Below are 24,772 nucleotides of genomic sequence, written 5' to 3' on the forward strand. Positions count from 1 at the left end.
ACAGTTAACGTTTAAAAAAAAAAAAAAAAAAAATTTTAGGTATGAAATGGTTTTTTTTTTTTTTTAATTTAAGACTGAACTCAGAAGTATAGGAAAACATACAAGTAGATGACTGCAGCACATTCCAGCTTGTTGTTAACACTGCGTTTATCCACTTAACACATTCCAGTTTATACCACACCACTGATTTATCCTCCGAGCTGAGTGACAACACTCCCCCCGGCTAGGCCATGTACCTGAGAGCAAGAGTCACAACCAGAAGGGTCAGTGACGTGACACGTCTCAAAACACTCAATGTTTGAAGATGTGAACACTGATTGCAATGTGTCCAGACCGGACCTGGCCTGGCTTGAAGATTAAGTGATTTATAGCAGGTTGGAAAATTTTACACAGAATGGCATCCAATCAGTATATTGCACTCTGTTATACCTTGCTGACTCACCGTGTGTGGCAGTTTGTTGAGCCACACACCCATGCACACACCCATGCATACACGTCTGAAAACTAAACTAGCCTTCCTAGCTTTTGGGAAAAACCCTGTATTGATTTGAACACGTCAATAATACACATAGGGCTCAAAAAGGGCTAGTCCACTAAAATACTGTAACATATATACTGTACAAATGCAGCAGCAAAACTATTATAATAATACTGCAAAAGTTATATAAAATAGTGAACTTTTTGCTTTTAACTCATAAACCACTGCTACACACCACAGCAAACACCATTTCTAGAATTGTGCTTACATTTTGCTGTTCCCGTCACTCTATGAGGAAAAATAAGGAAGGTGAAGCTCATTGCATGGAATAGTTTAACTAAAATTTACTGTGCCTTGATTTGGTCAAAGATTGAAAGAGAAAGATGAAAATGAGAGCTTGCAAATTACAATCAAATCAAACAACACAGTCAAGAGAAGCATTACCACTAAATGAAGAGGTATGGAGCATAATCAATCATGATTTGGGAAAAAAAAAAGTAGCTGTAAACACGTTCCCAATTGTACAAAACATTCACAGAGGGGGGGGAAAAAGCGAATTTGTAGAAAATAGAAATCTCGTGTACATGGCGAGTTAACACTTTCATTGATTAACAGGTTCATCTCCTGAATTTGGGCTTGATTCTCTTTGGCAATTTAAGTCTTAATCAATGATCAGTGATTGGAGTGTTGCATGGGATGAGGGTTGACCCACTTGTACGTTCCTCCATAGTGGAATCCCACCCTCTTCATCAGCTCGTCTGCCTCTTTAGGTCCACGGCTAGTGAAAAAGAAAACGCCATTCACTTTGACTGGGTAAATCAGGTATTCACCTAAAAACTGCATTGTCATGATGGATGAGATATCCTACCTTCCATATGTGTAAGGGATTGGTTGTGTCCTTTCTGCTTCCATCTGGTGGAGGAGAGGAGTGAAGATTCTCCAGGCTTCCCTGAGCTCATCACTGAAACACACACACACACAGACAAGAAGACATAATTTGGAATTGAATCCACCTGCAAGTTCAGTTATACAGCAGTAATGTGATGTAGGATTGTTGAAAATAAGACTCACCTGCGCACAAAGTGCATCTGACTTCCACTGAACACATCCAGAATTAGACGCTCGTAGGCATCAGGAAGCTTCACGTCCTGTAGAACGGAGTAGCGGACACTCATTTTATCTGTTCAGTGTCTACATCTGACCCAGAATACATGCAGAATTTAAGGACATCAAAGGACTTAACTGTGTCTGATCTGTTCCAGGCAAAACTGTAGTTAATACAAAATTAACCCGAACCTCAGTCTGACAGTACAGACTGAAGTTGTGTTGCAGTTGCACATACCAAATAGGTCGGGCCCATCACGTTTTAGTTGATGTATGAAAGTGGGCCAAAATAAAAATTAAAAAAAAAATGTAGCCAATCATCATATGTATAATTGAAATTAACAAGACACTATATTGCCAAAAGTATGTGGCCACCTGACCACTCACACCTTTATGTGCTTGTTGAACATCCCATTCCAGATTTAGTTTCCCTTTGGTGGTGTAATAACCACTAGAATTTGGAATTTGCTCATTCAACCGCTGGAGCATTATTGAGGTCAGGCACTGCTGTAACACGAGTCAGTGTTCCAGTTCATGTCAAAGGTGTTCGGTGGGGCTGAGGTCAGGCCTTTGAGCTGGCATCTCAAATTCTTGCACTCCAGCTTTGGCAAAGCATGTCTTCATGGACCTTTCTTTATGCACAGGGGCATTGTTATGCTGAAACAGGTTTTAGGCCCCATAGTTCCAGTAAAGAGAAAATTTAAATTCTGCAGTATTGAAAGACATTCTAGACAATTGTTTACTTCAAACTTTGTCAATATTTTGGAGAAGGACCACATACGCATGTGATGGTCTGGTGTCCACATACTTTTGGTGATATAGTGCATGATTAACTTTTGTTTTAAAGTTACAATAAACCATGTAGTCAAAACTATGAAAATAATGAACACTGGGTTTACCCACTAGATATGCAAAACCATGATCATGTAATCTGAGTAGAACACCTATTACCCCTACAGTACACAGTCACTGTGACAGACGTGAAACTGTAATGATTGAACATTTTTGCCTTGTATCTGCTACGGTAGGTCAGGTCCAGTTCTGTCTCCTCGGGGTTGAAGTACACTCCAGGCTTTTTGCTCATCATTTTGGCATAAATAGCCTCATCAGGCTGCACACGCACCACCAGCTCATTCCTCTGGCACTGTGCATTAAAGATGTCACCTGGCACATCAGTGAACTGCAGCCTCACCTCAGCCTTGCGCTCGTTCAAGGCCTTTCCACAGCGCAGGATGAAGGGAACCCCTGTTTTAGAGAAGAACAAACAACAGAAACAAAAAAGGCATATCACCACAGAACAGGCAATCATGATCTCATGAAGAACAATTAGTTCTTTCCTTGCTGTCTAGTGAGAAACAGCATTTGAATTTGATTTTTAATAAGCATGTTGGCGATGTCACACCTTCCCAGCGTTCGTTATGGACGTAGAGCACTGCAGTAGCGAAAGTGGCCGTGTGGGAGCCTTTGGGAACGGTGGGGTCGTCCAAGTAACCCAGTTTAGCTTCCCCTTCCCCTTCAGGGTTTCCCACATACTGCCCTAACACAACATCATGTAGAGCCACTGGTGCTATGCACTTCAATACCTTCACCTGAAGGGTATAAACAGACATGAGACAATTTCAGCTGAAATCACATTCCTGCATTCAACCACTGAGTGATTAGAAATATTTGTTGCTCTGAGTACAGAGTTTAACTGTTTTTGAAATCTGCCCTGAGATGAATCTTCATGATTTTAGTAAATGGTGTCTGAAGTTCTCATGATACCTTCTCATCTCTCACATCATCCGAGTTGGTGGAAGCAGGCTTCTCCATGGCAACCAGGGTGAGCATCTGGAGAAGATGATTTTGCATGACGTCACTGAGAGGAGGAAGGTGAAAAGGAAGTGAAAGAAATGCTACTTTCTATGTAAAGGAATAACCAAGCTAATAACTCTAATTCTTTGGTTGGTTAAGAAGACAATCAAATTTTTCAATCTTCAGAACATTTTAAAACACGTAATGCTTTCTTACCGGATAATACCAAAGTCATTGAAGTATCCTCCTCTCCCATAAGTTCCAAAGGGTTCTTTAAAAGTGAGAACAACGCTGGCAACACTTTCCCTATTCCAGATAGGGCCGAAAATTCTGTTCCCAAACCTGGAAGAAACCACGGGAATAATGATGTTTGGTTTAAAAAAAAACATGAAGAAAAACTTGCCATGCTGCTTTGCCATGTTTCCATGTAAATGATTTGCATATTTAAAACAAATGACATGCATGTTTACAGTCAACTCAGAAGACATTTAAAGGCAGGGGAAAAGCAAGTAACTGCTATCGATGCATTGTGTACAATGTGAAACAGGAGGTGAAATAAGGTTTTTAAAAAAAAAAAAAAAAAAAAGGTCAGTTTGGATCATGGGATGTCTTTAAAAGCCAAACAGGATGTAATCCACAATCAGACTAATTTTATAGTTGCTTACAGAACCACTCAAATCCTCAGAAAAGCTCTTTCATTGATGTGTGTTCCTTTGTAAAGTTCAAATGAGGATAATTCAAAAGAAGTCACATGATTAAATGTAAACCAATCAACTGTATTCAGAAACTTGTCTGAACAGTGTGAAATGCATCACCTGAGTACCATGAGGTTCTGCACCATCTCCTTGCCCAGATAGTGGTCTATGCGGTAGATCTGATCCTCAGTGAAGAGGGAAGAGAGGTGTGCTGACAGTTCCTCTGAGCTCTGCAGATCCCGGCCAAACGGTTTCTCCACAATCACCCTGCTCCAACCCCTAGAGGGAGAGAGACACGCAAATAGAGATGCAGAGTGAGAAGGACACCGTGAGAGGCCAAAAGATAGACACAAAGAGACACAGACAGATGTGCAGAGAAAAAGATGCAGAGAGAAAGAGGAACACAGAAAGAAAGAGAGGGAGATAGAAAGAGAAGGAGGGACAGAGAAGCACAGGCTGACACAGAGAGAGACAGACAGTGAGAGAGAGGCACAGCAAGAAGCAGAGAGAGATACTGAAAGATAGACATGGGCAGAGAGAACGAAAGCGAGAGAGACAAGGATGTAAAAAGACAGATGCAGAAAGATAGACACAGATGCAAAGAGAGATATGCAGAGATGGAGAGGAAGAGAGAAAGACAGAAAGATGAACAGTCATCTTGTTTTGATTAACAAAATCATGATGTATTATCAAAGCATCCTCTTGAAAATCCTCTTAATCACGGACTGAAACAGGTCTATCATATTTTCATTTGTATTACTCAGGGTGTTGCTGCAGGGACAGTGAGAGTGTGATGTGGTGGTGGTAGTCACTGACTTGTTGCTCATGCAGTGCTGGCGAATGTTGGAGGTGACGTTGTGGTAGACGGTGGGTGGCAATGCCAGGTAGAAGATGTAGTTGGCACCTGTACCATGGCACAAAGAGTTCAGGTGGGACTGCAGCTGTGAGAAAGATTCTCCCTCTGTATAGTGTCCGGCCAGGTAAGAGTTCCTTTGGAAAAATGCTGAGAGACGCTCATTATCCACATCTTTAACCTGACACGATGAACACAAAATGATGTTAAAAAAGTACTCTTCTTAGTCATTTTAGTCCTATATTGTTTATTCACATGCACCACAGCAATGTAAAACTCTCGATTCTACATTTGTTCTAATCATTATCATTTTATATAGTTACAGATAAATCAATGGGACTTCTATATAGGAGATGTTCCACATAGTCTAAGACTAATAATAATCTAATTTAATCTAATCAAAACAAGAAAGGCATACATCATTGATGAAAGTTTTCTGTAAGGGGTTTATTTCAAATTTATGGAAGGAGTCTCCAGTGTCAGTGCTTTGTAACAGTCGGTAAGTTTTCAGCAATGGGAAAGTCTTCAGGGACTAAGGAGGTTGTTCTTTGAGATTTCTCGCCTACATTTTTGTCTTGTCTTTTTGTATCAGTGTTAAAATGATAAATTATGTACTTTTGGCTAATTGATGTGGCATAATAGTTATAAAACACTTTGGAATGTGCTGTTATAGGAAAACAAGGACCTTCAGAGTTGTAATAGTAACACTGCTTCACCTCAGTCCAAATCACACCATCATTGATTATTTTCCTATAACACGCTCTGTTCTGTTTTATTGATTACTTCCTTAATTATAAAACATATCGATCCCATTATGGGATGCTGACGTGCTATATAATTGTTTATTTCACGCTAATGCCTAATAAGAACACTTTTTGACCTTCACCTTCATGTACGGTAAAGAGGCAGCCCGGATGTCATCCATGGTCAGGTGGGAACGCGCAAACCCAACAAAGTAGGTCTCCTCTGGTAGGAGTCCATCCTTAAAGAGCCACCTTAAAAACAGGATTAGTTGAATAACTGAACACACACACACACACACACACACACACACACACACACACACACACTACCAGCGTTCAGAGACTCACCAAAGGGTGGGGTAAATCTTCTTCTTGGCAAGATCCCCCTTTAAAAAGAAAGAGAGTATAAAAACCAAATGATTTTCCTTTTTTGGCTTGTAACTGCTACTTCATTGGAATGTGTAACACTGCCCACTCAGTGTAAGTGAAGAGCCAGTGTTCCCTGTACCAAACCTAGTGACACTTTGATATGGCTCAACCCAAAGTTAACAGGCCGTGAAGCATGAGTCTGCAAAACACAACATAAAGGAAGCCCTGTCCTTCACAAAACCTGCTTTACAACAACCATGGAAATGTGAGTATGGTTCTCTGTATCTCTGTGGCACAGCCCTTTAAATGAGGAAGTGGAGTTTCACAGTTCAGACTAGTTCATAAATTTATGTATGAAGATAGTCACTGTATACAGGTTATGTCTTAAACTGTACAGGACCATATTAAATAACACGTCAAACATGAATGAGACAGTTGCATAGTCATCTACGCTGACAAATTTGAGAGTAGTATGTGGTTTAGTTGTAGTATTTATTATTTTTGACACCTGGCTACAGTGACACAGGACACCTGAAAACTACGCTGTTCTGCTTTGTCAAATAAAACAGAGGTCAAACTGGATGCTAATATAATTAACCTGGCAGAAAAGCTACTGATTTACTGAAGGGGAAAGGACGTGAAAGAAGTGCATTTACTTCTCGTAGCAGGTTTTCACTCTGCTCAAACTTTATTTAGGTGAACTGTGATCTTAAGTCACAAACTGTGTTTTGCAGACTAATAGAAAACCAGAGCGTGGGACTGTGATCTCTCTATTTATTTATTTTTTTTGGTTGATGTCCACCTGGAAAAAAACAGCCATCTCATTCACTACCATCAAGGGTTTCTTGTTAACAATGTTAGGACCACTGAATCTGATTAAATAGACTGGTGTTGGGTAAAATTTAATAGCATTGTGCTAAATTAAAATTCCCATCTATAACAGAGACTTTCTCACAACTCATTCAGGAAGCATTATATATGAACTTAGTTAATGAACTCCAGAGACGCAAATGTGAGGAAAGGTTCAGTCATAAACCTGCAAGGTAAGCTAGCTAGCTACATAAAAATACTATAACTAAGAACCAAATTGTGGTTGTTATGGTATATTTTGAGTGGTGTTAACTGCTGTTAAACAATTCACTGAGAATATGACTGAAAATATAGAATATGATATATAATGTGTGTGTGTCGAGACCCCAATACACAAACTGCCCTGACAGCTGAGAGCTAGTTTATTAGCTAGTTTATTTAGCAGCTAGCTAACAGGCTGGATAAATTAGCTAAGGGGATTGAGGATTTAGGGATTTGGGGGCGTGTCTACTTTGCATATTGCATATTCAAATATCTTAATGAGGGTGGAGGTGTTCCAGTGGCAATTGTATAGTCACTCTATACAGATTATTAATAGTTTAAATTTACACGTTCCTGTGACTCTAGCTTTCTGCAGAATTCAGTTCCAGCCCTAATCCAGTACACCAGCTCCAGATAATCACTGAGATTAGAGCTGTAGCTGAACTCTGGAGGAAGACAGATCTCCAGGAACAGGGCTGATGATCACTGTACTACAGTAAAGCACGAAAATTACACTTACTTACCGAGGCGCCCATGATAACAAAGACATGAGTAACCTGTCGAAATTCATGGTCATCATACAGCTCCTTCCGGATTTCTCCAAACACCTCGGACCGAGAGCGAGCTAACGAGCTCATACTCCTAATAACGAGCAGGACAAGCGATCACCTGCAAGCGCCCAATGAAAACGAAACGAAAACACACAAGCAAGAGTTTAACGACACCACAATCCTACTTAACAGTTATGGTAACATACAGTAAGTAAGCTCGTGCCACCTTGCTGCACTAACGGGCCGGTAGAAACGCTTCAGCTTCTCCGTTGGAGATAATCCGTGAGCCGCTATAGCTTTCAGGCCTGCTCATGAGATTAATAGGTGTTAGCAAGCTAGCAACTGGCTACAAACGCTGACAAATAGTTCTCTTTTAAGCTTACATTCAATATTTTAGTTAATAAACTAGCATACAAGTAAAATAAACTGGTTTATAACAGCACGCGAGAGGACACTATACATGTGACTCACTCACGCCGCACGCGGAGCATTCCGTGTAAAGACAATACGAGCTTCCAGCCAATAGGATTTGTCGTGTCGTGACCATCCAACCAATAGGATTCGTCGTAGTGAGCAAAGCGGGTTACGTCAGTTCAAGTGATAGAAGAATGTAAACAACTGTAGAAAATCCAACACCAATAAAATAGAGCATTATAGTAAGTAAGTAAATAAATAAATAAATAAATAAACACACACTTAATTAAATAATAATAATAATAATACATATTATTATTATTATATAAATAATAAATAAGTAATTACTAGCAGGGAAACGCTATAATTTCAGAAAAAACATTGAAAATAACCAAAGACATTAAAAGTAGAATAAAATTAACTAACAAGACAAATATTAAGTCAATAAATCTCACTATTTTTAATTCAAATCATTGACCCTAGATTAAAAGGGTAACTAGTGCATTTGTTAATTATTAAACATTATCACATCCAAAATAATCTCCAGGTCACTTACAGTCCCAGACACTCCCTCTTCCATTAGTGCAGCTTATTTATGGAACAATACAGGGATGAATAAGAAGCACAACCTGATAGGTCACAAATACTTGGCATTCATTAAAGCTAACTAAATATATATCTATCTATAAATATCCTCCAATTAAGAAAAAAATGTGACCACGCAATCATGGAGAAGAATGAAATGTCACAAGAAATCTTTAATTACAACAAGGACAAAGAGTATCCATTTCATGTGTTCACTTAATAGTCTTGGAGCTGTTTCACAATCATTATCGTCGACTCTGTCATATAACTTATAGAATGTCCGGATAGACAAGAGTACCATGATTTCTGACTTAACTAAAAAAGAAATCTTTCTTGATGAAACACTCCACTGGAGTTTGGCTTGTCGCAGGACAACAGAATCATTTTATGACAAAATAATACATAGTATGTCTTATTGGCAACATATAGTCTGTCTCATCCAGCTTCAAATAAAATTGAAAAATAAAAATAATTATTACACACTTTTTAAAACATAAATAAAATCTTTAAAAGTAGCAGTCTGAAGGCTGAAACACAAAGGTTGAAAGCACACGGTTGGTGAACGCATGTAAACAATACTGCCGTCAGGTGATTCTGTCCCACAGTCCATCAGTCCCTCCACTTGTTTTCCTGAGTCTCATAACAAAGTTTTTTTTTTTTTTTAGTTTGGTCCATTGCATGGAAATGCGACCCATATGCTATCAGTTCACACTGATGGGCCAGGAGTGAGGTCCGGTGTGTTTCAAAGCACATGAGCCTAAGTAATAGCTGTCCTTCTGGCTGGGTTGTCAACTTCACTCCAACAGAGACGGAGATCAGCTGAACATCCAGCGTTGATACAGGTCTCTTGAGTCACATGGGCTCATGACTATCTTGTTGTTCTTCAAGTGCAGGCACTTACCTGATGAAGGGTTTTTTAATAACTGCTCCTACAAACAGCAACAGAAAGAAGCAGTTTGATTAGTAGGCACTGCAGATTAGGGCTGCAAAAAATGAATATTTTAATACTCATTTATTCATGTAAAATAGTCCAGAAATATTCGATTAATCTGCTAATAATGAGAAAGGCTTTAACAAATACCATTTGGCATTTGAGTTTGCTCATTGTCTTTTCTTGTTACTCTCCTGACTTTGTCCTTTAACAGTTATTCCCTGTTCCCAGTACCAATACCCAATTTAAATTAAAAATAAGACATTTGATAATTTCACTTTGAGTGCAAGTGCTGATATGAAAGGCATCTCTGCTTTGTGTATGCTGCATTGTACCATGCTTTAACTTTAAGTAAAACTATCACTGTGATGAGTTTTCTTCCATGACGTTGCATGTGGATATGGAAACTAGTGCATAACTTGCCTTCGTGTTTTCTATCACTCATGTTTAAGTTCTCATCAACTCAGCATGAAACATTAGACCTTTTTTCCTCTTTTAGTCTGATGACTCCTTTTAGCCAAGAATAATGTTGTCTTGCAATCAATTAGTCAGTCTGTCTGTTTTTTTGTGTTTTAAGTGTTTAAAAAAACATTGGTTTACGTTTGCCATAACTGGGCTGCCTGAAAACAGTTTTGCACACAGTGCTATGTGGTGCAACAGAAGCAGCAGTGTGTCTTTAGATTCTACCTAGAAATAGAGACCTATGCACTCTTACAAAATAACATGTTTCTGGTGTTAGTTAAGTAAACGATGCATTGAATATAAAAATCCAGATTGATATGTCTGGAAATATGGATCTATTTGAAGCTTCTTGGAGGCCTCTTTTCAATCACCTGCTAGAAATTTCCAATAACCATGACACCGCTTGAATCTTTATAGATTAGTAGTAGTTTTGTTTAACTTCTGTGTCAATGTTAATACACCCATATGTGTGTGTGTGTGTGTGTGTGTGTGTGGTTTTTTTTTAAAATACCACTTTGAATATATGAATCTTTCTATTATTTTTTTTTTTCTTTTCTCACTTGTCAAAGCTAGTGACAATGCTGACACTTGCAAATCTATCTGCTCTCTATTTTTAGTGTCACTTTCCCTACCACCCTTGCTTTAAAGTTAGGTGATTATATATTATTATTTTTATTTTATTGTTATTACTATTATTTGAACTTGTCCATAATGTCACATTGAGCAAAAGTCTGTGTTGTCCTCCCTTGCCTCTATCTGGTGTTGTGGTTAACTGCTAAATTGAATCTGAAGGAGATCTTTTTTTTTTTCTTTTCATTTCATTTTATACCTGTGTAGCTGTGTTTTGTCTTGTTTTGTGACTGTTTTTTGTGTGTCTGAAAATCTAAAAATACCTCAATAAATATAATATTCAAAAAAATAAATCTCATTTTTCATAATTGTTGCAGCCCTAATGCCAATTCTAGTAAACACAACCCTGCACAATTTCTGGAATTACACCAAAACCCGCAAAACTCGCTGAACTGAATGTTCAGTAAAAAATACCTCAGTGAAGATCCACTCTTGCTGAGGGGCGACGCTGGTACCACGACCCTTCAGCCGGCACAGCTCGATCTTCACTTGCTCTGGGTATGAGGTGGCATGCAGGCACAGCTGTTTGCCCACATTATGCCTCAGCTCATTGTGTGTTGAGTACTCAAAGTACTGAAAAGAACCAAACACTCCCATGTCACTGAGAGAATGAACCTTTAACCCCAGGTTTTCAATTCACAGAAACTAACTTGTTTACCAACAGCAAAGATACTGGTCATACCTGGTTTCCTCCCATGTTGTGGCACACATACATAATCACTGGCTTTCCCCCGTTATTACTCTCGCCCACATCCAGACAGTTCTGAGACCCCAAGTTTTTGACCTACATGCCGATACAAAGAACGCAGGGTCAACACATATATGATGAATTGAAATCTGTAAGAGTTTGTTGGCAGGTTGAAATGAAGACTTACTGCTCCAAATTTAACAGGGTTAAGATCAGGAACAAAGGCTTCTGGGTAGACGTTGTTCAAATACCAGGTAAAGTTCTTGCAGCGTAAACTTTCCCGGAGTTTCAGTCTATCTGTGATATCACCGTAGTTCATCTGCAGGACCCAAAACAAAACTGTGTTGGTTAAACAGGAAAAAAAACAACAACGTAATTTTACTCATCTATTAGTAGTAAGTGAAGATGATGATGATGACTTCACTCAGTTTATTGGCTTGCAACTCAACCTCTGCTCGAACATTGGCACTGGATTACACAACTCACCCATCCCAAATAGACAATGACTGTGTTCCATCAGAGGGCCATGGATACAAAGACATTAAAATAAAATCAAACAACATGTGGTCCCATTATAGCGTTCCACATGAAAAACACCAGATGTAAATGAATCTAAAACACCAAAAAAAAAAAAAGATTTGCTAATAAGTTCATACAAGTTAATGCACCAACACCTGCTAGTTAACATATGCAGTTAACACTGATTATGTTTCAGTTATAACTGATATTTTACACTACCACACAAGTACCCATCCATTTTAGGGACTCATCAAAGACCCAAAAATGATTTAGGGCCCAACTCGCTAAAGCTAGAGGCTCTGGACTCGACTCGGACCATAAAGCTAGAGACTCCAGACTCGACTTAAACCCTAAACCTGCAGACTCTGACCTTGACATGGACCCTAAAGTTAGAGACTCCAGACTTGAGTAAACCCTAAAGCTAGAGACTCCAGACTCGACTTGGACCATACAGCTAATGACTCCAGACCTGACTAAACCATAAAGCTAGAGACTCCAGACTCGACTTAAACCCTAAACCTGCAGGCTCTGACCTTGACATGGACCCTAAAGTTAGAGAGTCCAGACTTGACTAAACCCTAAAGCTAGAGACTCCAGACTCGACTTGGACAGTAAAGCTAGAGACTCCAGACTCGACTTGGACCGTAAAGTTAAAGACTCCAGACCTGACTAAACCATAAAGCTAGAGACTCCAGACTTGACTTGGACCATAAAGCTAGAGACTCCAGACTTGACTTGGACCATAAAGCTAGAGACTCCAGACTTGACATGGATGCCAATGCTGCAGATTATGTGAAAGGAACTCAGGATACATGCAGCAGCTATCTTCAGTCCCAGGTACCAACATTGCTAACAAAAAAAAATCCTAGCAGGCAGAGAAAAATTACATTTGACCAGAAAAACCCTAGTGTATGTCAGTGAACAAAATTGCTAATTTTTTCCAGATGTGCACAAAGCAACAGTAAGAAAACAATGAGGTAAAAGGCCGGTGTTAATAATAAGCTTAACCACTTTTTTTAACTAACCAAACTGCCTTCTTTGCTATTGGCTCACAAATCTGAGGCTTGCGAATGAATTCAGAGGTCAAGGTTCAGCCAGACAAAGTCAGCACAAGGCAAAAGTAACCACTACCTGTGTCTTTCATGTGCTTTCACTTCCATCGAATTGACTTTTCTGCCGAGTGACTTTTGTGTTTGGTCTGACTGCTGCTTTATTGTAAACACTATGGCTAAACTGTAGATGCTCTTTTGCGTAGTCGCAGTTAAAAACAAGTACAGCCCCAGCCATAGTAGACAATAAAAAGCTAGTACATGACCAAGCCTGGTGAAGACAACTTCAATGAGGTACAAACCTGAGATACAGTTGCAATCATTCAAGAAGATTCATGGGAAAAATTGGGATTTTGCCATAATTAGTCATCTCAACTAGTTTACGACTTTACATGCTCAAGTGTTTTTATTTTTTATTGTAAAGCCTAGTAAATGTGAATTAAAGGAACCTCATCTCACAAAGACTTATTTACCTCTCTGGCCATCCTGGCTGCATTCGGGTTGCGGCGGTAATAGATACGTTTAAAATCATCCATCCACACCTCAGCCAAGCGGACCTGGTTGCGCACGATGACTTCAGTTCCTTTAGGGAAAGTGTGCGGACTTTTCATCCGGAAGACATGACCGACCACGGAGCACGGGATGATCTCCAGCTGGCCTCCACATTGCCACACCTGAGTATTTATTTCCAGTGAGCAACATGAAATACAAAAAGGGAAACTTCGTGTAATAAAACTTCTCAGAGAGATTTAACAAACCCTGAAGGACATCTCTACGTTCTCGCCACCCCAGATCTCCATTTTGTTGTCATAGGTTCCGATTTCCTCAAAGTAGGCTTTGGAAATGGAGAACAATCCACCAGCAAAGGTTGGTGTTCTGAAGGGAAGAGGAGAGAAATGCAAACAATGAATGAAATGAAAACCAAAATCAACCTAATAACAGTGGAGGGGAAAAAAAATTTGATTTAGAGAATTCCCCTGATTTTGTTGTGTCTGTTAAGCAGGGCTTTTTATAGACAGAAACAGTAACAGCTCACTGAAGAAAGATTGTGGGAGGAAAAAAAAAGAACTTAAGAACTTAAGTTCATTAATTAATAATTTAATAACCTCCAATATGGAGGTGGATTCAGACAGGAACTAGGAAATAATTTATGTTTTTCTTATAATCTTCTCAATGAATTCAAAGGATGAAAGCTAAAAACCTTTGACATTTGGTAAAACTATCTTTGGTACATAGTGTCTACCACATCAAAGCTACGTCTGGCTGCAATCTGCAAGTCAGCAAACTGATGGTTCCTAAGTGGAACAAATAATTTTCAGACTGATTTTTTAAAACCACACTGACATTTCTTCATTGTTTTCATGAAACTGATGATATGGTATGAGATTTAACTCGCATATTCTGTTTGGGGTCACTGTGAGACAGGAGCCTGACTAAAGAAAACGTTAACATTGTTTTATCTGCTTAATACGTAATACTAAACCTTTCCATTTTGGGGGATTTTTCTCTGCATTTTTTTCTCCAATTTTCTCCACAATTTGGTCAATTGCCAATTCCCATATAATGTAAGAGCTACCAACCAACTAACAGTTGCTTCCTCCAAGTCAAGCCAGCCAACTGCCTCTTTTTTTGAACTGCTACTCATGCAGAGTCACAGGTCAGAAAAAGAGGAAAGTGCTATATACCCTCTTTTGGATACGTCAGCTCACAGACACCCATGATTGCCTGGTGCTGCTAGCACCTTTTCCAAACTATATGGCCAAAAGTTTGTAGACACCTGACCAGTCACAATCATATCTGCTTGTTGAACATCCCATTCCAGATTTAGTCCCCCTTTGCCATTATAACTAACTCCATTCTTCTGGGAAGGCTTTACACTAGATTTTGAAGCGTGGCTGTGAGAATTAGTGCTCATTCAGCCAAATTTTTATTCCTGAACTTTCCACTTACATATTTCAAACATATTTTATTGAAATTGTCATTAATTATAGCTTGTTTTTGAGTTACTGAGGTTTGGAATAAAATCAATCGAGTGACCAGTCACATCAACGAATAACTGCACTACATAGGCAAAAGTTTGTGGACAGCTGACCATCACACCCATATGTCGTTCTTCCCCAAACTGTTGCCACAAAGTTGGAAGCACACAATTGTCTAGAATGTCTTTGTATGCTGTAACAGTACAAAACAGCCCCCTTTCACTGGAACTAAGGCAGATTTTCAGTCTACGGTTAGGGGGGACTAAATCTGGGATAGGATGGCATGTTCAAAATGCACATATGGGTGTGATTGGTCAGGTGCCTACATACTTTTGGCCATGTAGCGTATAAGAACTCAAAAATTAATATAATAGCTTTAATAATGGTGGGTTATGATTTCCTCGACTGTAACTACCCTACTTTGAGCACCACGGGCTTAAAGGCATGATTCTGTTTCAGAAAAATAAAATCAATTATTCAGGTGTGATACATTGCAAATTTTGATTTGTTTTATAGATTTTGATAAGTTTGATTGTTTTATTTTTTAATAGGGTTCCTCTCTCATATATAAAATGTTGCTTAGTGTTTCTGTGACAAACCCTGAAATATTTCATTATTTGTTGTAGTAATAATGATTTATGTTCATTTACAGATTTCATCACCTTTCTAAACTGTGCACATCTACGTATAGAATGTTAAAGCTAAATTTTCAGTCCACTGTGGATTCGTTCGAAAAAAGGGGAAAAAATCTGACAGAAAAAAAATTGATTAATTTGTATCTAAGGTATTATTATTATTATTATTATTATTATTATTATTATTATTATTATTATCATACACACCGGGGTCTCCCAGTGAAGTATAATTATAAGTATAAAACAATAATGAAGTAAAGGCAATCTCAATAAAACATAAGTGTTAAGAGATGTGAATGTCCTGGGGTTTGGTCTAAAAGAAATGAAGAGATTTCAGAAATAGAAATAAATGGACTTCTCCCACAGAGGGAACATGATGACAGCTACATCCTAAAGAAATAATTGAATTCATATACCTTTCAAATCATCGGTGTGAAAGCTGTGTGAATCTAATTACTTCTGTAAAATGTGGCTGTGATTCAAGTTGGATTCAACTTTAATAATAATTGTTCTGTGAGTGGTTCAAAAAAACATTATATATATTCAAAGTATTGTAAATGCTTTAATAATGATCCTAATATTTGAGTAAATGGATGATGAGAATTTAAAGGGGTCTCTGTCTATAAAAATTTGAGAACCCTTGCTCTATTTTCCATGAAGACTGAAAAATATAAATATGACACCCTGTTCGATTGTCACAATTTCATCAGTCTTATTTATATTCTTCAGTCTAGAGGGAAAAAGGTTTTTCTTTTACAAGTAAGCTGCACATAATAGCACCATAATAGAATGAACATTTCCTCATTTTTCATTCCTTGACTTGGATCTTTTCAGTCCAGGACCCAAAACAGTGTCATTTTATATATCAGTTAATCCTATAGATTAACAAAACCTTTAAAAAAAATCTTTTTTCCCCCTCAGCTTGGTCATAACCTACTCCTGTGCTGTAGATCTCCCATTATTTATATTTCAGTGCTCACTTAAAGTGTATAATCCCTGATACCATGTTTTATGAAGCTACTTGCCTATAAAAAGGAAATGGTTTTATTCTTTATACCCAAATGTCCAGCACAACCTTTGGACTCATATGGCTATAGGAGCTACTGACTCCATCAGTGCTTTTACTGTAAACAAGAAACTACACCTGCAAACATTCATTAAGCACTATATTATATTTTCAAATGTTAATTTACTTACTGATCCCTATCTATTTCAGGTCGTTTGAAACTGAGTGCTGCAGTAAAACACGGCCATGAGCAATAACTACCTTTACCAACGGGAAGACTTGAAAAACTGTAGACACAGCAACCTTATCTCTGTGACATGGAGCTATAAAATGTGTGTTAAGACAAAACAGAGAGGGAGAGAGACAGCGAGAGAGAGAGAGAGAGAGAGAGAGAGAGAGAGAGAGATAATACGGACATAGACAGAGATACAGAGAGACAGAAAGAGAGAGAGAGAGACAGAGACATGGAGAAAGAGAGAGAGTGACAGAGAGACACAGGCAGAACAAGAGCAAGAATGAGACAGAGACACAGATAGAGAGAAAGACAAAGACAGACACAGGGAAAGAGAGAGAGACAGAGAATGAGACAGGGAGAGACAGATAGAGACAAAGAAACAGAGGCAGAGATAGAGAGAGTGAGACAGAGACACTGAGACAAAAAAAAGACAGAGTGACAGACAGCAAGAGAGAGAGAGAGAGAGAGAGAGAGAGAGAGACTCACTTGACAGGGTAGGTCTCATCTTTGCGCTTTGCCTGCTCATACTGAGGAATGGACTCCCAGCCAAACGTCAGGCTCCAGTCGAAGTTTCCGCGGTTTTGAGCGCGTGCAGTGGCCACAGGCTTGTTAAACCTAAATGTGTTTAAGTCAATGGTGGTGATTTCCGGGCTCACGACTGCCGTCGGCTCTTCCACAATTCGAGCGAGCAGTGGTTCAAGCCAGCCATGGAAACACTCACCTGAAAAAAAAAGCAAAAAACAAAAACACACTTGCGTCAGCTTAATGCATGGTTGCCACAAGAATGCAAAATATGAGCATGAATATGACCACTGGCTCTACAGGTTTTTCATGCTCTTTCAGGTTTTTTTGTACGTCATGAAGGAATCTCTGTGATTCATGAGGGAGGGTAGCATGAAAGCAAACCATGAACATGTCTGCCAGTTGTAACCCTGTTCTGAACTAAACACACCTCATGAAAATATTATCTGACACGAGATCTGAGAATAAGACAGAAGTGAAAATAGGCTGAAATTTGGAACTGGTTTTCCTCATTTCCTTGCACCCTCAAGCTATTTTAGACATGCCTTTATGAGTAATGTTACATATCTCTCTTGAATGTTGAATTTATGTAATCACAAATACCCAACAACCTGTGCTACCAAAAGTAGGTATAATTAAGTGTAATTGAACAAACTGTGTAATCAGGGCTGCATATAATACACCAGAGAAATTATAGTTAAACATAATTGTGAAAGGAAAATGATAGCAATGCGTGATCTTACAGTGAGCATCGAGGAAGGTGAGGATCTCGCCCTGAGCTTGACTGGCTCCCAGCAGTCGGGCCGTGATGAGTCCCTTCCTCTCCACCTGACGCACGACTTTAACCACCTTCAGCATCTTTACATACTCATCCAGCTGAGAGTGCAGGTGACCTGCAGCAGACACCAAGGAAATGAAAATATATGTGTAAAAATATAGCAACAAACCAACAACAACCATACATAAAAAAAAAAACAGAGCGATTACGCAAATTTGATGTTTTTGTCTCTGCTCACATGAATTCTATCAAAATGATTAAGATGTGATAAAATGTAATGTAATCTTTCATGAAAGAAAGATATTACAGAATGTAATAGCAGTCAAATATATCTGACTAAAGTCAGCTTGAGTGATGCTTTTAAAATATGCCTTAAAGCTTTATAGTAAATGGCATCCTAGGAAAAAGTAAAGCATGGTGGTGGTAGTTCACAGGAATGTTTTTTTTTTTTTTTTTTTGAGAGTCTTGGTAGGGGTGAACAAATCATAAATTTGTTTGCCCAGTCCCATGTTTTGGTTGCTGACTGACTAGGCTAAAAATGGTAGAATGTAATGTAATGTAATAATGTACGGTGAGCTAGTTAGCTAATTAACTGCACTGTACAGACTAAGGGCAACAAATGCGTATATGTTCATCATCTTCTAATAAAGTTATTAATGTAGTGCATTGTGTTAGGCACCTTGACAAAATAAATAAATAAATAAAGTTGTTGGCCAAAATTTTGGATATGAGACAACTGACTATCACATCCACATGTGGTTCTTCCCCGAACTGTTGCACAAAGTTCGAAGCACACAATTGTCTTTGTGTGCTGTAGCATTACAATTTCCCTTCACTGGAACTAAGAGGCCCAAACCTGTTCCAGCATGACAATGCCCTGTGCACAAAGCGTGGACCATTAAGACATGATATGTCAAGGTTAGAGTGGAAGAACTCGAGTGTCCTGCACAGAGCTCTGACCTCAACTCCACCGAACACCTTTGGGATGAACTGGAACATCGAATGCACCCCAGTTCTCCTCGCCCAACATCAGTGTCTGCCCTCACTAATGCTCTTGTGGCTGAATGACCACAAATCCCTACAGCCACGCTCCAAAATCTAGTGGAAAGCCTTCTCAGAAGAGTGGAGGTTTAAAAAGCACATATGGGTGAGACGGTCAGGTGTCCACAAGCATTTGGCCATATAGTGTATTTAATATTCATGCATGAATATACATGGATTGTCGGTTTTGGCCGTTTGTGGCCTGTGGAAACTTTTGTGCAGATCTGGTAAAAGTCCCAAAATCTTTACTCACGTAATAGTTCAATTCGTCTAAATAAATCCTCTGAAGATTTTGATCCTGTACTTCGACTGAAACTTTTATCACTCATATACCAGGAAAGCATAAACTCAAATTTACTTAAAGCTTGAAAGTAAAAGTACAGGAAAGATTCATAAAAGTAAAAGATGGCTGCTTCACACACTGATTTGCATTACTGATGGTAACTTAGTACCTCAAATATTTGCTAAGGCTTTGCTAGTTTTGGAAAAGGCAGTCTATACGAATGTGGCTCTTACAGTTTAAGTATTAACTCAAACGTTTCAACAGAGATGAGTTCTGCACAAAGGCAAACTCTAGATGACTCAGTTGTGTACAAGCAAGTAAGCTCTTTTTCCATCCTCCAACTTCCCCTTTTCACAAAACCTCCTTCCTACAACATTTTACCCACAACTTATACCAGATGCATTAATGGCTGACATTCCTCTTTTAGAAAACGTGGCTCATGCATAGTTTACGCCTGAAAGTGGCTTGAGAGCCGAGACGCATTGTACAAATACAGTTACAGGTGTTTGGCATCGTAATGGTGGACTTGTTTGCACTTAGGGTGGAGGTGCAGCAATAAAACTGAGTGCAGAGCCAAGATCCTGGCCTTATTATTGTGCTAAAGTGTTATCTGCGCTCTTGGTAAACACCGCACCCACCTGCTGTGCTTGCGTCATCCACCAGTATGATTTCTCGCAGCAGGATGGCCGGAGCAGTGTGAAGCACGCTGTAGACGGTGCGCAGCAGTGTGGACCAGGCCTCGTTGTGGAACACGATGATCACGCTGGTCGTGGGAAGAGGTGGACACCGGCGGAATTTGCGCTCCACACACCTGAGGGATGGAAATAAGTGGTGTAGTGATAACATCAGTATAACTGGGATAAAATAGAAATACATAAGTAAGGAATAAAACACTTGGGGATGTGTTGTTATAGGAAAATAACCAACGGTGGGGTAGTGTGATGGGGATAGAGTGGCCTGAAGCAAAGCGAAGTTGATTATTTTCCAATAACTCCACGTCGCAAAGAGTTTTATTCCAGCCAATGCAATTTTTTTTTAATTTAATTTATTATTTTTATTTGTTTAACGGATTATAGCTATCATTTGGCAATTTGTGATTTATGTCCTGAAATATGTTGCAGGAATCACAGGAATTACAGAACAGCATGTTAGAAACAACATATCTGGCATGTAATCAGAGAGAATATAATTTCTACACTGTATAGAAAATAATTGCTCAATAGCGCAGTTATATCAACAAATCGTAAATTATTAGATGAAGATATTCTAACAGCTTTCTTGTGCTAAATTTATGAAAAAGCATGATACATGGTTGTACGGATATCACATCTGAAATGGAGGTCTGGATGAATACACTAACTTTTGTAGAGGTGACACTCTACGAGCATTAAAGGAACGTCTTTAGTGCATGAGATCATTCCAGCTGGCACAACCGAGATGCCACGTTAGCAATGTTGGCTAACCCTAACCCTAAGTTTCCATAAGGATGTATCTTATTTCTAAATATCCAGGGAAACAGGTTTTGTGCAACATTTATCTAGTGGACAAATAAACATATAAATATCCATTACACAGTACAGAAGAGTTAAGCCTGACATCAAAACAGTTCCTTCTCTTGTTTTTAGTGACAAAAGCACAAGTAAAATCCTGATTTAGCAGGTCCTTTAGTGAAAACTCTACTGTACATAACATTATCAACAATGAGTGTTTGGCTAACAATAATAAATGTTCAGGTTCAGCCCTTGAGTCAACACAATGCTGCTCAGCTAAGAGAAAGTGTGTCAATATATCAAGTGAAACATGAATGCTTGCACTCGAGCACCAGTATAAAGTACCCAAGACTGTTCTGTGATATTTTATGTAGTCAGATAATAACTATAAAGACCTTGGATTGAAAAAAAAAAAAACAAACAAAAAAACATATACAAAATGTTCTTACTCTGGAGGTCGGGTGTCCTCTCCAAGGCTGCGGTGCAGAGAGATCCGATCACTAGCGAACTGGTTAAAGCAGTGCCTGGTCATGCCCTCTTCTTTCTCCTTCTTTTCATCCGGAGTGAGATTGTCCTTCTGGAACGCACTCCCTCCAGCCCCCTGGCTGTGCGGATCCTCCGGTGGCCTCTCGAACCACGGTTTGAGCTCAGCCTGGGTGTAGAAGCCTGAGGGGCAATTTTTATCCACCTCCCCTCCTGCAGGCAGCTGTGGAGTGCCTGGTTGGCCTGGAATCTGGAAGGCCAGGTTGTTGACGGCACCACGGACTAATTCCAGCATTCGTTCCTTCCGGTTGGATAAATCCTCGAACCAGGGCTCCTGAATGCCACCACTCACATCCCTCTGGAGCACCACAAGGACAAACATGAAGAGCACACCACCCAGCACGGCCAGCTTCAGTGGGGACACACGGCGTCTCAGGCGCATCCTAAAGGCTGAAAAACAGGAGATATAACACCCAGAATAATATGGAGGCATGTAGCAGGTTTCCATGGAAATGCTAGAAAGGGTTTGAATATAACTTCTGTATTATCCTAATTTTAATAGCTGGAGGAGGTTCAGCCAATCTCATTATTAAATGAAGTGGCTGAAGTGAAGTGCACCATCGACTGGACCCCATCACACACTTTGCTTCCACACACACACACACACACACACACACGATCCAATAGTGCCAGGCTCTCGTTTTCAGCTGTCTATTGTACCATTGTACCAAGCAACACATCAGATCACTTAAACACAGGACAAGAACAAGACGCATCCCAGGTTACAAAACTCTAAACCTGAGTTTGCTCAGTGAACAGTTTAACACTGACTGTTGCCCCACGTTATTTAAAAAGTATATTTAACACAAAAAGGAAGGAATTACATTTCTTATTGTTAATTCATTTAGGTGACCTAATTCAGATACTCCAATTCCCAATGTAAATACTGAAAAGTTTAAAAACATACCATGAATAGACAGATAGATTATGAGCTTTGATTTGACATTAATTAAATAAATGAAATTCCTTTTTATAAAAAACACCCCATAAATACTCAATACCAAAAAATAGATCAATTAAATTTCATGGATATCTTTTGTGAAATGAATCTGTTTCGTTCTGTTAGACAAAGAATTTAGCCAAGATGTTTTCCGATACATTTTTTTAAACAAGTAATCTTCAGAATAGTTTTCCTCTTGGTGTAATTTTATATCAGGACACAAATATATATATATTTTTTGTTCCAAATTTTATCAAGAACCATCGAAAAACCACCAGAGCAGTCATTTATACAAAACAAAATAATAATAATAATAATTTATTAATTTATTAAATAAATATCCTAGTGCAAACAACAATTTTATTTAAGGTGTTTGGATAAATGGAATCCATAACACTGTCTTCACTTAAAATGTAGTCATACAAATGTCAAAACAACTGATTTAATCTTGCATTCGCATCGTTATCTGTGATGACGTGTCGACTTGTCACCTGTATTCGCATTATCTCTGTGTGCCTGGGTTTCCTTCAGGTTCTTTCGTTTCCTCCCTCCATCTAAAAATACCGTTAAGTGAATTGGCTTTGGTATGAATGCGTGTGTGAATGGTAGCCCTGTGGCAGACTGGTGTTCCAGCTGGGAGTGAATTCTCTCGCCTTGCATCAAGTGTTCCTGGAATAAGCTCCGGATTCCTGGCAACCCTGACCAGGATAAAGCAGTTCCTTAAGAAGACTGAATGAATGAATGACTCCTGATAAAAAAAAAAAAACACTTTTTTTTTTTTTTAAAACAGTATTTAGTGCTACAAATACAACAATCATCTCTCAGGCAGGAACAGTGCTTGAAAAAAGGTGTTATGTTTCATCAGACTCAGATCAAATTCCTATAAACAAAATCACAAAAAAACAAAACAAAACAAAAAAAACCCCACAAATGTTTAATAGAAAAAATAGAAATTTTTCATTCATTCATCTTCAGTAAGGCCTTTTATCCTGGTCAGGGTCATGGTGGATCCGGGAGACATTCGGTGCGAGGAGGGAAGACATCCTGAACCGGATGCCATTCCATCACAGGACACACACACACACACACACACACACACACACAGTTTTGCATCTATGGGCAATTTAGAGTTCCAAACCCACCTACTAATCCACTTTTTATTGGTCAGTCTTCAGAAACACGTCGGTGTAATGGACTAAGGCAAGCCAGGTGAACAGACACTTGAGGTTTTGGGGGGGAGGTTTGACAAGTTCTTGGAATTTTGTTCTTGGAAAGTCTATAAATCAGACTTTGGGTTATCCTCCATTTCTTGGATCCCAAGGAAGCTACGTACCTGTCTTACCTGTCCTGCTACACCTACACACATACTACTAGCATTATTTTCACTAGTGACTAAACAGATGAGTCAAAAGTGTAGCAGAGGTATGAGCATTCATATGAGACAGCTAACCTCACAACAACAGATCAGCAAAACAGGTTCACCTGGGATTTCTTTTCACATTATCAACCAAGACAATGTAAAGTATTGAAATTCAAATTCCATCCTTCCTCCATGTCCAAGTGACCTATTTTTCTTTCTTCACAAAATACCACCAAATACCTCTAGAATGTTGTGAAATGCTGTATATTTTATGCTAGTCGTGTATATAGGCTACTATGAGGGGTAACTTAACAGTCACGGTTGTTATGTTGGTGTTTTTTTTTTTGTTAGAGATGTGTCAAGCACTTCCTCATGAACGGAAAAACGGTGTCACAGGAAATCCGACTCATTAAATACATTAAAACCGCCTTTCTTATGTCTTTATTAGCACCTTGAGATAAACTAGTGATACTGTTTATGTAGCTGACATTACTGCCAGAAGTACAACAGGTTGTTTAAGGACGAATAACTGAAGAGTTCACAGCCTATTTATACTTTCATATACTAAAGCAAACTCTCTTGTCTAGACGAAAAGTGTCTGAAGTGAAGACAGGAAGGAAACTGAGAGGAAACTGCTGATAGATATTCCTAAAGGACATATGGATATTAATACACATGACTAATCATCAAATCTTAGACAGCTTAGACTTACCTGGAGGTAGCGTCACTCAGATCGCGTGACCGATCAACTCGTTATTTCCCGTCTCTCGCGCTGAGCTCGTGCGTGCGTGCATGCGTCCGTATGTGTAGGTGTGTATATGTGTGTGTGTGTTCAGCAGGGATGTAGTAAACTCTGACTCTTTGGCTGTTTGTTGAAAGGCTTCTCCCAGCAGAAAGACAGCACATCGTCCTCCCGGTTTCCCTTTGAACGCAACAGGTGCCACTCGGCGGAGCATTTAACCAGCGTCCGCGCGGTCCTAACGCCGCCCATAGGCAAGGCAAGGCAAGGCAGGGCAAGGCAGGG

The 24,772-nt window shown here is 39.2% G+C and overlaps 2 protein-coding genes across 4 annotated transcripts; both read right to left on the minus strand.

The window, feature by feature from the left end:
- Positions 1-33: 33 nt before the first annotated feature.
- LOC113530632 (glucose-6-phosphate 1-dehydrogenase) lies at positions 34-8,168 on the minus strand. Of its 3 annotated transcripts, none has more exons than XM_026920803.3 (14): positions 7,885-8,168; positions 7,632-7,776; positions 6,016-6,053; positions 5,811-5,919; positions 4,888-5,105; positions 4,192-4,350; positions 3,593-3,718; positions 3,347-3,440; positions 2,985-3,171; positions 2,592-2,827; positions 1,550-1,626; positions 1,347-1,439; positions 1,191-1,256; positions 34-236 (listed from the first exon to the last, which is right to left on the minus strand). In XM_026920803.3, the coding sequence occupies exons 2-14, from the start codon at positions 7,743-7,745 to the stop codon at positions 224-226; spliced, it is 1,530 nt and encodes a 509-aa protein (XP_026776604.1). In that variant the 5' UTR covers positions 7,746-7,776; positions 7,885-8,168; the 3' UTR covers positions 34-223. The 3 variants fall into 3 exon arrangements, with proteins under 3 accessions (XP_026776604.1, XP_034167816.1, XP_026776602.1); XM_034311925.2 differs by having other exon boundaries at positions 34-1,256; positions 7,885-7,963; positions 8,130-8,148; XM_026920801.3 differs by having other exon boundaries at positions 34-1,256; positions 7,885-8,167.
- Positions 8,169-8,804: 636 nt separating this feature from the next.
- galnt6 (UDP-N-acetyl-alpha-D-galactosamine:polypeptide N-acetylgalactosaminyltransferase 6 (GalNAc-T6)) lies at positions 8,805-24,772 on the minus strand. Its single transcript, XM_026921242.3, has 11 exons — positions 24,461-24,772; positions 21,355-21,838; positions 20,054-20,226; positions 18,057-18,206; positions 17,278-17,512; positions 13,695-13,812; positions 13,410-13,610; positions 11,556-11,687; positions 11,363-11,464; positions 11,095-11,253; positions 8,805-9,586 (listed from the first exon to the last, which is right to left on the minus strand). Exons 2-11 carry the CDS (start codon positions 21,828-21,830, stop codon positions 9,473-9,475), a joined length of 1,860 nt encoding a protein of 619 aa, XP_026777043.3. The 5' UTR covers positions 21,831-21,838; positions 24,461-24,772; the 3' UTR covers positions 8,805-9,472.

This window comes from Pangasianodon hypophthalmus, chromosome 16, assembly GCF_027358585.1.
Source record: "Pangasianodon hypophthalmus isolate fPanHyp1 chromosome 16, fPanHyp1.pri, whole genome shotgun sequence".
NCBI classification, from domain to species: Eukaryota; Metazoa; Chordata; class Actinopteri; order Siluriformes; family Pangasiidae; genus Pangasianodon; species Pangasianodon hypophthalmus.

Excerpts from the sequence above, each read along its gene's own strand:
- LOC113530632 (XM_026920801.3), bottom strand. The coding sequence starts at position 7,745 with ATGAGCTCGTTAGCTCGCTCTCGGTCCGAGGTGTTTGGAGAAATCCGG. Across the intron at positions 5,106-5,810 it reads CCTCTTTACCGTACATGAAG|GTTAAAGATGTGGATAATGA; the intron begins GTGAAGGTCAAA and ends TCATCGTGTCAG. Across the intron at positions 3,719-4,191 it reads CAGAACCTCATGGTACTCAG|GTTTGGGAACAGAATTTTCG; the intron begins GTGATGCATTTC and ends GGTTTCTTCCAG.
- galnt6 (XM_026921242.3), bottom strand. The coding sequence starts at position 21,830 with ATGCGCCTGAGACGCCGTGTGTCCCCACTGAAGCTGGCCGTGCTGGGT. Across the intron at positions 20,227-21,354 it reads GAGGACACCCGACCTCCAGA|GTGTGTGGAGCGCAAATTCC; the intron begins GTAAGAACATTT and ends TCCATCCCTCAG. Across the intron at positions 11,465-11,555 it reads ACCCTGTTAAATTTGGAGCA|GTCAAAAACTTGGGGTCTCA; the intron begins GTAAGTCTTCAT and ends ATCGGCATGTAG.